The 15,399-nt window shown below is 41.4% G+C and overlaps 1 protein-coding gene across 1 annotated transcript; it reads right to left on the reverse strand.

Annotated features, from left to right (window-relative positions):
- Window positions 1–295: 295 nt before the first annotated feature.
- Window positions 296–15,398, reverse strand: ube2ia (ubiquitin-conjugating enzyme E2Ia). The gene is made up of 7 exons (XM_084434932.1): window positions 15,221–15,398; window positions 13,008–13,102; window positions 12,553–12,636; window positions 11,859–11,931; window positions 11,649–11,758; window positions 1,288–1,367; window positions 296–1,199 (listed from the first exon to the last, which is right to left on the reverse strand). The coding sequence occupies exons 2-7, from the start codon at window positions 13,071–13,073 to the stop codon at window positions 1,139–1,141; spliced, it is 474 nt and encodes a 157-aa protein (XP_084291058.1). The 5' UTR covers window positions 13,074–13,102; window positions 15,221–15,398; the 3' UTR covers window positions 296–1,138.
- Between the last annotated feature and the right edge of the window lies 1 nt (window position 15,399).

Genomic DNA, 15,399 nt, shown 5'->3' on the forward strand with positions numbered 1-15,399 from the left:
TCAATTGAACGTGATATCTGTTTCTATCTAATATCTATCTCTTTATTTCATCAAACTAATTTCATTTTAAAATAAAGTTGCGCCCTGACGTTCAATTCAAAACCACACAATTATTCGACATCTACTGCACTGACAAACAACCCAGACAAATTCAACCTCTTGACTCAATTAATTCCAGTCACATAGAAATATTCAAACAAAGTGACCATGAACCATGAGAAGACTTATCAAGCACGGATTGAAATCAATCCATTCATGGTGTGAAGCATGTGGAAAATGTACCTGCAGTCACGACTGGCTTTGTATAAACATTTTTATTTACTCTATACACTTACATGAACAAAACACCATATAAACACAAAGAGACTGATGCAGCGGTTAACTAACCATTTGATTCAGAGGCCTTGTACGCAAGTCTTTTTTTTTTTCCTTTTTTTCCTTTTTGTGAAACACAGACGGCCGAGGCAGCACAATGCTATCATACTGAACGGTACATGCTTAGTACACTGCCTGCATCAGGAATGGAAATCTCTCTATAGACACTAACTTAAAGTAAAGAAAGTATAAAAGTATCATTTTACAGCAGTTGAAATACTGACATTAATAGCAAGTTTTAAATCATTAAAACCATGAAAGAGACTAAGGAGGCCAGTCTGAAAAAAAAAAGAAAAAAAAAGAAAAAGATTAAGCGAAACAAAAGTTTTAGGCTCATGCCTCTGCATCTGTGGAATATCATTTCTTCTGCATGTGGATGTTTGTGCCTTTTTTTTTTTTTTTGTAAATATGTAGCACTGTTACCAAGCAACCCCACCCATCATTAAAAAAAAAAAAAAAAAAAAAAAAAAGCCACAAGTCACACAACCTAGTGTGAACTCCTCTGCTGTGGATTTGCCCAACTGGTAAGGGGAAAAAAGTAAGAAAAAAAGATTTATACAAAAGACCAAATTTAAAATTTCCAGGAAGAGTTTGTTAGGATGAACATCAGTGGATTGACAATGGCACAACACATTCATTTCTTTAAGCCCAGCAGTAAATAAGTATGAAGTGGATATGAATTGAAAGGTGGGGGGGGTGGGCTGTAACAGGGGTGAGGAGACCTGGTCAAAACCCATTTCCATTAAGTGAGAAATCTTGAGGTTTACGGCGAGAACTTTTTGGCTTGTGCTCTGACCCTTTTTTCGTACTCCACTCTGTTTTGGCTGAAACAGAAATGCAAACACAAGATTCATAACAAAGGCAATACGAATTTCAGTCTCAACAGGCAAGACTATATTTGAAGGTGCGTACCAGTAAATTGTGTATGCCTCAGCCTGTGCGGGATCCTGAATATTTGGTTCATTAAGGAGTTCTTGGATTCCTAGCAAGATCTAAAAAGATATAAAAGAAATTGTGGTGCTTCATGAGATAATACTGCCCTCTTCAGGTATGCATTGAACATTTGGCTTATGGAGATTTTAAAAATCACCCCACAAACCCATGCAACATTTGCAGTTCAAATCTTCTAAAACAAAAACCAAATCCATAATTTGAATACAAAAATTAAACTACAGTTAATCCTTAAACTGATCTTGAACTACATGTTATTGGATATACCAATTAAATGGACCAACGCATCAATTTTAGGGATGTTCATTTCGGTTTTGTTTTATTCCCCCTGAATGACAACTGACGCTTGTTAACAGATCATTAACCATCAACTGACAAGACTGTTAAATTAGAGTTAAGTTAAATTAGAAAGAATAAGTATCTGTGATACCTAAATGGTTTAGTTGTACGTGCACAAATAGGCCACATACACTTCAGGAGTGACAACCGCATTTAAATGCAGGAGTGAGTCAGTTACCATTCCATGCATGTACGGAACACGACTCCCGAAACGGCGATGATTGACACCGGGGTAACCATAGCAACGTTCTGACGACTAGTCTTTGGTCTCCACTATTCTGACCAAAAGTAACATTACAGCGACAAAAGACCCGCTGTGTTCAGCAATTTTAACGGAAGCAGTCGACGGAGGCCTCGTGTTCTGGTTATGTTTGGAAACGCTGCTAGACAGAGTGCGCTCTTGCAGTGTCCACGCATTATTGTCATTTTGGGGCTTGTTTAAAGAGGTCATATGATGCGATTTCTTGTTTTCCTTTTTCTTTAGTGTGTTATGTACGGTAGCTGTTTGAGTTTGTAACTCTGCAGATCTTATACATGCACAAAGTGTCAAACCTAAAGAAATATTCTTTATAAAAGTTAAGGCTCAGCCACGCCTTCCTAAAACGGTTCGTTCAAACACGCCCCCACAAATCTACGTCAGTATGTGGGGGCAGTGTCATAACACTGCCCAAACCTACACGCAAAGAAAGGCGGCGTAACTTTATTCCCGCCGGCGCCGCCATGTCGTGGAGACACTGTTTTTCGTAACGAAAGCCCAACTACTTTGTTTGGCCTTCCAAAAGAGGACACAATTAGAAAACAGTGCTTAAGCTTTATTTACAACACTGTTCCAGAACAATACAACTAAAAGTTTCGACTGCGTGCTGCGCATTTTTCTGGAGGACTGTTTCCAGAACCTGCAGGAGTACAAGGCAGGCTGTGCATTAAAGGCTGATTCTGAAAAGTGGGGCAATTCCATCTTTGCATGTACGTTCTGGCGCTTCTGACTCACAGACACAGCCTGTAAGTATGTTTTCATATTATAAGAATTTGCTACTGACTATTCAAATGCGAGTTGAGCAGTATAGAGTAGCGCTTGCTTGTCGTTTCTACGATCACAAATGCAGACATAGTTTTGTGTTTACATAGTGTTCTCCCCCAGTCGCACTGGCAAATTTGATTGATCAGCTTGGTCATCTGCATTTTCCGGTTCAGATTCGGGCTTGAATTGATAAGGTAGTAACGACATTATCACCTGTCATTATTGCTTTGGGAGCTGATGTTCCAAATATGGTAAGGGGCGTGACACTTCCATCACACGCTTAAGGTTTTTGGGCCAATCACAATGTACTCGTCGCTGGCCAATCAGAACGGCCAGCGTTCTGCGCACAGTGATTTTCAGAACGATGAACTTCGTAAAAATCTACATGTTTCAGAAAGGCAGGGCGGTTCTGAAAGGCAGTTTCAGAATCATAGAGGAGCAACAATAATGTACAGTATGTGTGAAATAATGACTTTTTAACCTAAAACTGCTTAAACGCATTGCATTAAATCAAACACACAAAATAATGTTCTTTTTAGAACCATCATATAAGCCCTTTAAGTTTGGCTCATAAAGCGATCAAGTTTATGGAGTTATTAGGGTGTACATATTTCGGTCTTATTTTCAAAATAAAGCATTTCAATTTATTTTATGGGATTGTTGCTCATAGGGCTTTCCCTGTGATACAGATGAGAGATCCATCTCTGATGCATGTTAAGATACGCATCAGAGATGTACCCCTTGTCTGTCATCTCTCATCCCACGTCATTAACAACTAGTTGTTCGATTCGGTTCCGTACACACTGCGTAGAATTGTTGTGAATGCGGTTGTCACTCCCATTAATTACTGAACGGTCTGTACAGAACTGGATTAAGCACTAAGGTAAAATGACATGTGTAGTTCAACCATGCAGCAAACGTTTGAAAACATCTTGAAAATTACTTTAATAATATTAGTAAATGGTTTAAAATTTAAGGGTTAGTTTGCCCAAAAATAAAAATTCTGTCATTATTTGCTGACCTGCATGTCGTTCCAAATCCGTAAGACTGTCATTCATCTGAAATAAAATCTGAGAGATTTCTGTCCCTCCATGGACAGCTACACAACTACCACTTAAAAAAATAAAATAAAAAATAATAGATATATTTATTTATATTGAATGGTTTAGTCAGTTTTCTGAAGAGACACAATCACTTTAACTTGTGAAATAAATTCAATCTTTTCATATGATCACCGAGCATAAACAGAAACTCAACCGTACTTGCTTGACGCGCGAGAACAAGCCTCATTGGTTCCTGCTGAAGCTCAAACGTGCTGCGTAACACGAGAATTAACCTCATTGGTTCTTGCAGAAGCTCAAACGTGCTGCGTAACACGAGAATGAACCTCATTGGTTCCTGCTGAAGCTCAAACGTCCTGCATAACACGAGAATGAACCTCATTGGTTCCTGCTGAAGCTCAAACGTCCTGCATAACACGAGAATGAACCTCATTGGTTCCTGCTGAAGCTCAAACGTGCTGCGTAACACGAGAATGAACCTCATTGGTTCCTGCTGAAGCTCAAACGTCCTGCATAACACGAGAATGAACCTCATTGGTTCCTGCTGAAGCTCAAACGTGCTGCGTAACAGGAGGATTAACGCCATTGGTTCTTGCAGAAGCTCAAACGTGTTGCGTAACACGAGAATGAACCTCATTGGTTCTTGCAGAAGCTCAAACGTGCTGCGTAACACGAGAATGAACCTCATTGGTTCTTGCAGAAGCTCAAACGTGTTGCGTAACACGAGAATGAACCTCATTGGTTCTTGCAGAAGCTCAAACGTGTTGCGTAACACGAGAATGAACCTCATTGGTTCTTGCAGAAGCTCAAACGTGTTGCGTAACAGGAGGATTAACGCCATTGGTTCTTGCAGAAGCTCAAACGTGTTGCGTAACACGAGAATGAACCTCATTGGTTCTTGCAGAAGCTCAAACGTGCTGCGTAACACGAGAATGAACCTCATTGGTTCTTGCAGAAGCTCAAACGTGTTGCGTAACACGAGAATGAACCTCATTGGTTCTTGCAGAAGCTCAAACGTGCTGCGTAACACGAGAATGAACCTCATTGGTTCCTGCTGAAGCTCAAACGTCCTGCATAACACGAGAATGAACCTCATTGGTTCCTGCTGAAGCTCAAACGTGCTGCGTAACAGGAGGATTAACGTCATTGGTTCTTGCAGAAGCTCAAACGTGCTGCGTAACACGAGAATGAACCTCATTGGTTCTTGCAGAAGCTCAAACGTGTTGCGTAACAGGAGGATTAACGCCATTGGTTCTTGCAGAAGCTCAAACGTGTTGCGTAACACGAGAATGAACCTCATTGGTTCTTGCAGAAGCTCAAACGTGCTGCGTAACACGAGAATGAACCTCATTGGTTCTTGCAGAAGCTCAAACGTGCTGCGTAACACGAGAATGAACCTCATTGGTTCCTGCTGAAGCTCAAACGTCCTGCATAACACGAGAATGAACCTCATTGGTTCCTGCTGAAGCTCAAACGTCCTGCATAACACGAGAATGAACCTCATTGGTTCCTGCTGAAGCTCAAACGTGCTGCGTAACACGAGAATGAACCTCATTGGTTCCTGCTGAAGCTCAAACGTCCTGCATAACACGAGAATGAACCTCATTGGTTCCTGCTGAAGCTCAAACGTGCTGCGTAACAGGAGGATTAACGCCATTGGTTCTTGCAGAAGCTCAAACGTGTTGCGTAACACGAGAATGAACCTCATTGGTTCTTGCAGAAGCTCAAACGTGTTGCGTAACACGAGAATGAACCTCATTGGTTCTTGCAGAAGCTCAAACGTGTTGCGTAACAGGAGGATTAACGCCATTGGTTCTTGCAGAAGCTCAAACGTGTTGCGTAACACGAGAATGAACCTCATTGGTTCTTGCAGAAGCTCAAAGGTGCTGCGTAACACGAGAATGAACCTCATTGGTTCTTGCAGAAGCTCAAACGTGTTGCGTAACAGGAGGATTAACGCCATTGGTTCTTGCAGAAGCTCAAACGTGTTGCGTAACACGAGAATGAACCTCATTGGTTCTTGCAGAAGCTCAAAGGTGCTGCGTAACACGAGAATGAACCTCATTGGTTCTTGCAGAAGCTCAAACGTGTTGCGTAACAGGAGGATTAACGCCATTGGTTCTTGCAGAAGCTCAAACGTGCTGCGTAACACGAGAATGAACCTCATTGGTTCTTGCAGAAGCTCAAACGTGTTGCGTAACACGAGAATGAACCTCATTGGTTCTTGCAGAAGCTCAAACGTGTTGCGTAACACGAGAATGAACCTCATTGGTTCCTGCTGAAGCTCAAACGTCCTGCATAACACGAGAATGAACCTCATTGGTTCCTGCTGAAGCTCAAACGTGTTGCGTAACACGAGAATGAACCTCATTGGTTCCTGCTGAAGCTCAAACGTCCTGCATAACACGAGAATGAACCTCATTGGTTCCTGCTGAAGCTCAAACGTCCTGCATAACACGAGAATGAACCTCATTGGTTCTTGCTGAAGCTCAAACGTGCTGCGTAACACGAGAATGAACCTCATTGGTTCCTGCTGAAGCTCAAACGTCCTGCATAACACGAGAATGAACCTCATTGGTTCCTGCTGAAGCTCAAACGTGCTGCGTAACAGGAGGATTAACGTCATTGGTTCTTGCAGAAGCTCAAACGTGCTGCGTAACACGAGAATGAACCTCATTGGTTCTTGCTGAAGCTCAAACGTGTTGCGTAACAGGAGGATTAACGCCATTGGTTCCTGCTGAAGCTCAAACGTCCTGCATAACACGAGAATGAACCTCATTGGTTCTTACTGAAGCTCAAACGTCCTGCATAACACGAGAATGAACCTCATTGGTTCCTGCTGAAGCTCAAACGTCCTGCATAACACGAGAATGAACCTCATTGGTTCCTGCTGAAGCTCAAACGTGCTGCGTAACAGGAGGATTAACGTCATTGGTTCTTGCAGAAGCTCAAACATGTTGCGTAACACGAGAATGAACCTCATTGGTTCTTGCAGAAGCTCAAACGTGTTGCATAACACGAGAATGAACCTCATTGGTTCTTGCAGAAGCTCAAACGTGTTGCGTAACACGAGAATGAACCTCATTGGTTCTTGCAGAAGCTCAAACGTGTTGCGTAACACGAGAATGAACCTCATTGGTTCTTGCAGAAGCTCAAACGTGTTGCGTAACACGAGAATGAACCTCATTGGTTCCTGCTGAAGCTCAAACGTCCTGCATAACACGAGAATGAACCTCATTGGTTCCTGCTGAAGCTCAAACGTGCTGCGTAACAGGAGGATTAACGTCATTGGTTCTTGCAGAAGCTCAAACGTGCTGCGTAACACGAGAATGAACCTCATTGGTTCTTGCTGAAGCTCAAACGTGTTGCGTAACAGGAGGATTAACGCCATTGGTTCCTGCTGAAGCTCAAACGTCCTGCATAACACGAGAATGAACCTCATTGGTTCCTGCTGAAGCTCAAACGTCCTGCATAACACGAGAATGAACCTCATTGGTTCCTGCTGAAGCTCAAACTGCCTGCATAACACGAGAATAAACCTATTTAGCCGCGTTTCCACTGTCGGGCCAGGGCCGGGCCGTGCTAGTGCGTGCCAGGGCCAGTCGCGTTTCCACTGTCACTTCCGGGGCTTGATCGGGGCTTACTCGGGGCCAACGGCCAGGATTTCTGGCCCGTCGAATACCTTGGGCCAAAGCGGGCCAGCTCGGGCTAGAGGAGTGGTTACCAACAGAGGAGGAGTTTACCGTTGGGAGACGGCAGCGCCGGATGATTCTGTCAGCATTAAAGACTTAAAAATAAAATAATTTAAATTGCGTTCATGTTTGAATGCCTTCTGTTTGTGATGCAAAAGACTATGCGCGCTAGCCGTTACCATAGTAAACATAGTAAACGCTTGAAGATACGCATAGTAAAAAAAACAACATAGCGAACGCTTGAAGAAATCAGACCAAAGGCTATCACAGTCATGTTTTTATTTTATCTGTCATAGCCTACGTCTCGTCTCTTTAAACCGGACTATCAAAAAATAAAGTAACTTTTTTTTTTCGGGAGCTTCCTCTGTTTCTCTGACTGAAAATATCTGTATGGGCGTCGAGAGAGTGCTAAAGCTCCTCGGTCGTATGGCACATATTTGTAGAAATTATCATTTTTTCTAAATGTGATGTAAATATGTCCTGTAACTAAGTTACCAGATAAAGAAACAGACGCGACTGAAAAAGTAAGTGTGTCCTCTTTCTTTTGTGAAATAGACCTAACGGTAATTTATTTCTGAGTGACTAATGTGCCATTTTTACATAAATTAATTCATTATGATCAATGTATCACTTTTTATTGTAAACCTGTGGTAAAACATTGATGCTTGGGTTTTAAATATTCAAGTAGCTGCTAAACAAACAAACAAAAAAAAGCTAGCAAACGGCCGCTTTTATCGTGTTTGTTTTCAACGCTGTTTCCAGTGATTTCTGATTAGTTTTCTTATAAAACTTCCATTTGTTGGTGAAATGATGGGTTAGTGTGACGTTGTCCCAGAGAGGCGTGTTACGGGGGTGTTTTAGTGAAGCGCTGTGGAGCTTCTGGCCCGACAGTGGAAACGCATGCCCGGTGCTATTGGCCCGAGGCTATTAGCCCGGCACGGCCCGTTTAAAGCCCTGGCCCGGCCCTGGCCCGACAGTGGAAACGCGGCTATTGGTTCCTGCTGAAGCTCAAACGTGCTGCGTAACAGGAGGATTAACGTCATTGGTTCTTGCAGAAGCTCAAACGTGTTGCGTAACACGAGAATGAACCTCATTGGTTCTTACTGAAGCTCAAACGTCCTGCATAACACGAGAATGAACCTCATTGGTTCCTGCTGAAGCTCAAACGTGCTGCGTAACAGGAGGATTAACGTCATTGGTTCTTGCAGAAGCTCAAACATGTTGCGTAACACGAGAATGAATCTCATTGGTTCTTGCAGAAGCTCAAACGTGTTGCGTAACACGAGAATGAACCTCATTGGTTCTTGCAGAAGCTCAAACGTGTTGCGTAACACGAGAATGAACCTCATTGGTTCTTGCAGAAGCTCAAACGTCCTGCATAACACGAGAATGAACCTCATTGGTTCTTACTGAAGCTCAAACGTCCTGCATAACACGAGAATGAACCTCATTGGTTCTTGCTGAAGCTCAAACGTCCTGCATAACACGAGAATGAACCTCATTGGTTCTTGCTGAAGCTCAAACGTGCTGCGTAACACGAGAATGAACCTCATTGGTTCTTGCAGAAGCTCAAACGTGTTGCATAACACGAGAATGAACCTCATTGGTTCTTGCAGAAGCTCAAACGTGTTGCATAACACGAGAATGAACCTCATTGGTTCTTGCAGAAGCTCAAACGTCCTGCATAACAGGAGGATTAACGTCATTGGTTCTTGCAGAAGCTCAAACATGTTGCGTAACACGAGAATGAACCTCATTGGTTCCTGCTGAAGCTCAAACGTGCTGCGTAACAGGAGGATTAACGTCATTGGTTCTTGCAGAAGCTCAAACATGTTGCGTAACACGAGAATGAACCTCATTGGTTCTTGCAGAAGCTCAAACGTGTTGCGTAACACGAGAATGAACCTCATTGGTTCTTGCAGAAGCTCAAACGTCCTGCATAACACGAGAATGAACCTCATTGGTTCTTACTGAAGCTCAAACGTCCTGCATAACACGAGAATGAACCTCATTGGTTCTTGCTGAAGCTCAAACGTCCTGCATAACACGAGAATGAACCTCATTGGTTCTTGCTGAAGCTCAAACGTGTTGCGTAACACGAGAATGAACCTCATTGGTTCTTGCAGAAGCTCAAACGTGTTGCATAACACGAGAATGAACCTCATTGGTTCTTGCAGAAGCTCAAACGTGTTGCATAACACGAGAATGAACCTCATTGGTTCTTGCAGAAGCTCAAACGTCCTGCATAACAGGAGGATTAACGTCATTGGTTCTTGCAGAAGCTCAAACATGTTGCGTAACACGAGAATGAACCTCATTGGTTCCTGCTGAAGCTCAAACGTGCTGCGTAACAGGAGGATTAACGTCATTGGTTCTTGCAGAAGCTCAAACATGTTGCGTAACACGAGAATGAACCTCATTGGTTCTTGCAGAAGCTCAAACGTGTTGCGTAACACGAGAATGAACCTCATTGGTTCCTGCTGAAGCTCAAACGTGCTGCGTAACAGGAGGATTAACGTCATTGGTTCTTGCAGAAGCTCAAACATGTTGCGTAACACGAGAATGAACCTCATTGGTTCTTGCAGAAGCTCAAACGTGTTGCATAACACGAGAATGAACCTCATTGGTTCCTGCTGAAGCTCAAACGTGCTGCGTAACAGGAGGATTAACGTCATTGGTTCTTGCAGAAGCTCAAACGTGTTGCGTAACACGAGAATGGACCTCATTGGTTCTTGCAGAAGCTCAAACGTGTTGCGTAACATGAGAATGAACCTCATTGGTTCTTGCAGAAGCTCAAACGTCCTGCATAACACGAGAATGAACCTCATTGGTTCTTACTGAAGCTCAAACGTGCTGCATAACACGAGAATGAACCTCATTGGTTCTTGCTGAAGCTCAAACGTGCTGCGTAACACGAGAATGAACCTCATTGGTTCTTGCAGAAGCTCAAACGTGTTGCATAACACGAGAATGAACCTCATTGGTTCTTGCAGAAGCTCAAACGTCCTGCATAACACGAGAATGAACCTCATTGGTTCCTGCTGAAGCTCAAACGTCCTGCATAACATGAGAATGAACCTCATTGGTTCTTACTGAAGCTCAAACGTCCTGCATAACACGAGAATGAACCTCATTGGTTCTTACTGAAGCTCAAACGTCCTGCGTAACACGAGAATGAACCTCATTGGTTCCTGCTGAAGCTCAAACGTCCTGCATAACATGAGAATGAACCTCATTGGTTCCTGCTGAAGCTCAAACGTCCTGCATAACACGAGAATGAACCTCATTGGTTCTTACTGAAGCTCAAACGTCCTGCATAACACGAGAATGAACCTCATTGGTTCCTGCTGAAGCTCAAACGTCCTGCATAACACGAGAATGAACCTCATTGGTTCCTGCTGAAGCTCAAACGTGCTGCGTAACAGGAGGATTAACGTCATTGGTTCTTGCAGAAGCTCAAACATGTTGCGTAACACGAGAATGAACCTCATTGGTTCTTGCAGAAGCTCAAACGTGTTGCATAACACGAGAATGAACCTCATTGGTTCTTGCAGAAGCTCAAACGTGTTGCGTAACACGAGAATGAACCTCATTGGTTCTTGCAGAAGCTCAAACGTGTTGCATAACACGAGAATGAACCTCATTGGTTCTTGCTGAAGCTCAAACGTGCTGCATAACACGAGAATGAACCTCATTGGTTCTTGCAGAAGCTCAAACGTGTTGCATAACACGAGAATGAACCTCATTGGTTCTTGCAGAAGCTCAAACGTGTTGCATAACACGAGAATGAACCTCATTGGTTCTTGCTGAAGCTCAAACGTGTTGCATAACACGAGAATGAACCTCATTGGTTCTTGCTGAAGCTCAAACGTGCTGCATAACACGAGAATGAACCTCATTGGTTCTCATACGTCAAGTGTACATGCTTGAGCTTCCGTTTATCACATCTGATGTGTGCATTGATTAATTTTTATGTGAATAAATGGCTAAATTAAATCTGTTCAACATATAAAGCGATCATGTCTCTTCAGAAAATTTGGACTAAACCGTTCAATTCATATGGATTAGTTTAACGATCTAAAGCGTCAAAATGTGGTAGTTGCTTAGACTGTCACTGGAGGGACAGAAATCTTTCCGATTTCATTAAAAATATCTTCACATGTGTTCCGAAGAGGAACTAAAGTCTAAGATCCCAGCTCCACAGCTTACCTGCTTGATTGTTATGGCAGGCCTCCAGTCTTTGTCTTCCTCTAAAATAGACAAGCATACGGTACCAGACGGATATACATTCGGATGGAATAAAGGAGGCTCAAATTTACCTGTAGAAGAAGTCACATTATAAAAATCTGGCATAATTAAAAACACAATATGCATACAAAGTACAGATAATGGATTAACTCCACTAGACATCTGATTTACACTTTGGTGGAGAGGAAGGATAGTCATCCTTGAACAGCATCCGAAGCTTGAACAAGCCTCCCTCCCACGGTGTCTGAAAATGAAAAAAAGTACTTATTTACTTAAAGTCCCCCTGTGTAAAAAAAATAAATAAAAAAATCCAGCTTTTAAATGTTGATTATGTCTACGTGGCATTTTTAATATGAGTTTGCACATGGTTTGTCTTAAAGCATAAGACAACCATTGCTGAGTATTTTCTCCTTAAAACTGCAGTGAACCAAAGACAGTCTCAAAAACACAGTTTGAAACCGCTGGTGTTTCTGATGTCACAAAGTACCTCGTAACCAGTCACGTCAACGTGCGATGGTCAACGAGTGGATCTCTGAGCTGGTGTGAGTGAGGGCTAATTTGAATATTCATAGAACCACGTATACTAAATGAGGCAAGGGTGTAGAGTGACATTCAAGCTATTACAAGGCATGAAGACATTTGTTTTCAAATAATTCTTTTTTTTTTTTATGTGTCATTTTGGTGATTAAAGAAAGGGATAAAATTGACTACGGGGGACTTTAACATTTTGTTTTCCAATCATACAAATGACATTCTGTAGTAGTTGAAAAGACAAGAATTCACAGGAGCAGCATTCGATATGATGTACATACCAGACATAAACAGTTATGCGTGCCTGTACTGTAAACATTGAAATGGCACTTACTCCTTTTTTCCCTGGGATGGCACACTCCCAATTCATCAAGTTCATCGTTCCATCAGGGTTTTTTGTCGGTACGGCTACAAAACCCTAAAAAATAAAAAGACAATTTTTTTTTTTTTTTAAATCCTGTGGGTGGCTGCAAAAGTTTCAAAATGTCAGACTCTAGAATCTTTTTAATCTATGGTCTCATTTCTGTAAGCACACACACCCCAACAGTTTCAATAGTGACTTCTCAGCTGAATAAATTAAAATAAAAGCAACATCTTAAAATAACACCTCCAACACAGAGGGAAAGCACTCCCCTAGTAACCCATTTATTGCTTTTCCCCCAAAGGTTAATACTGAAGCTCGAAAAATGTAATAAGCTGTTTGCTTCTCAAACATTTAAAAGTAAAACAAAACCCATCTCGCTCTCTTGATTTCTATATAACATCGGTGATCGGAAACATCATACTTACAAAAGGATGGTCTTTCCGCCAAGCCTTTCGTTCTTGTGCGAGACGACTTAACGCTATACCAGACATGACTTGCGGCCCACTTAATGATTGAAAACCTGGAAAAAGGAACAATATTTTCTCGTCAAGCAAGATCCTCGAATCTGTAAAACAGTCATTATGCAATTTTCTTCCTTATTTACTATCAATATTTAACTCGATAACAATAACCCTTTAGTTATTACGATAAAGAATTATGGGGGGGGCAATAACATTCATCAGGATTTGCTTCCATTTTGACCTTTAAATCAAATATAATAAGCACTAAACTGTTAGGTTGAGACTAACATTAAAAAGTAAACCTTGAAACTACATTGGGTTCATACAAATGAGGAAATGTCATTAGAGTATGAAACATATCTAGGGAGCTTTTGATTTCATAAGAACATACAGTAGTGAAACTGTAGCGGTGGTTATACACACTGTTGTTTATGGTTCTAGTACAGAATAACTGCACATTTCCCAATCTCTATCAGTAAGAGATGTGTGATCTGACAGAATCAAACAAACAAATCCTGGTTCCCTCAACCTAAGGGTCCAGCATGTGTGACTATGTACTGTATTAAGGAAATATAATTATATCAGCAGTGATAAGGTTATTACGTTCAAACATCTTAACCATTTGACTGATCAAGTTGTCCAATAATCCATTTCTAAAACTTATTTACATGTCCTCTGGGGTCTATAAAATGACAAATATTGCAGATTTCTCTTCATTTCAATGAAGTTCAAAATAGACAAACATCAAGATGGTTTCATGATTAATTACTCTGAGGGTTTGATCATCATGAGTCAAAGGGAGCATGATTCACAGTGTTTACATCTTTTTTTTTTAAAGGCAGGGTAGGCGATTTGCTCCAGAAACATTTTTGCTCTGCTGGTTGAAAGTCTCTTCACATCCTTATAGCAATCGCTAAGTTAAAGTGGTCCAAATGTACGCATGTATGAATTTACCATCTGTGAAAGGTGTAGAACCATTAAACGTTCACCCCATCATTGTATTCGGTCCAAAAGCAATGACACGATGTCCCACCTGCCTGTCGCATATAGGCTATTTTTTTTTATACCTCCACTACTAGAGCAGAGCACATCATCAGCGCATTTCATGGCATGAGTTAGACAGACGTCAGTCACCGAGCACCGCAACCGAAACAGCAGCCACCTTTTACAGTTCCTCCTGAACCAAAACAAGCTTATGTTGGGTTCCTGCCATAACTACTGTAATTTGGATGGTAGAGAGTGACCTGCGCCGCTTTACTAGGAGCGTTTTTTTTTTTTTTTTTTTTTTTTATTCCATATTGAGACGACTAACGATTAACCAGAAACGGAAAAAAGGGTTGATATCTGATTCTCTGTATCAGGTTGTTACTTAGTTTGAGACTGCTTAAAAAAAATGTAAAAAAATAACAAAAATAAGTGCATTATTTTTACATAAAATGACAATCTATAATAGTGCGGTGAGACGATAATGAATAAATGAAGAAGTGAGAAAATTAAAAATGAGTAATGTTTTCATAAACGCATGCGGAAATGATTGTTTAACCCGACCCAACAAAGTGTCAAATTAAGGGGCCGTTAACTCTAATAAGAGGAGTTGATAAACATGATCAAACAAACAAATTCAATAAATCGCAGAAAAATAATTAGCTGAAAATTAAAATCTATAATGAAAGTGTATAGTAAAGTTATTCGCTGAGAACAACGCATAGGCTAAATGAAGAATTCTATAAAAAAATACAACAAATAAAATTACTCAGGGTTTCCATAGTTGGCACAATCGAAACAACTTATTATAATGAATATGCTGCCCGCCTATGTTTGATTAAAGCAAAGAGCAAATAAACCGGATTGAATGAATATACCTGTCAGATGCACATTTTTTTGCGCGATGCCGCACAACAGCATTCCTCACTGCACGCATATAAGCCGCTGATTGAACCAAATCACGCTTTGTTGCGATTAACCGCTCGCGTCAAACTACACGGACATAGTTGTATATCTGCATGTGTGCAATTACAGTATTATAATACAAGCGCGCGCTGTAATTTGTCGCGTCGCGTGCAGTCTGGATAGGCTGTTAGCCTAGCATAGCTGGATAGCTAACAAAACCCGCAAACAAAACACCGCAAACTACAGTAAACGTCCACAAATTAACCCTGCTTTTACACCAGACATACCTCGTCAGTGAAGATGAGTACTGTACTCTATCAAGAGCCGTTTAATTGGGAATTCGCGTCAAACTCAAAGCAAAAATCTAGCGAAGTTTCCCTCCTGGAAAAAAAGAAAACACAGACATTTAGCCAAGATAATTAGGACCCGTGAGTACACACGCAGATGCCTGAATGAAACTTTCAAC

The sequence above is a fragment of the Rutilus rutilus genome, assembly GCF_951802725.1.
Source record: "Rutilus rutilus genome assembly, chromosome: 1".
NCBI lineage: Eukaryota > Metazoa > Chordata > Actinopteri > Cypriniformes > Leuciscidae > Rutilus > Rutilus rutilus.

Coding starts and splice junctions, on each gene's coding strand:
- ube2ia (XM_084434932.1), bottom strand. CDS start 13,073: ATGTCTGGTATAGCGTTAAGTCGTCTCGCACAAGAACGAAAGGCTTGG. Junction 11,759..11,858: donor TCCTTCCTCTCCACCAAAGT/GTAAATCAGATG, acceptor CTTCTTCTACAG/GTAAATTTGAGCCTCCTTTA. Junction 1,368..11,648: donor CTGCCATAACAATCAAGCAG/GTAAGCTGTGGA, acceptor ATATCTTTTTAG/ATCTTGCTAGGAATCCAAGA.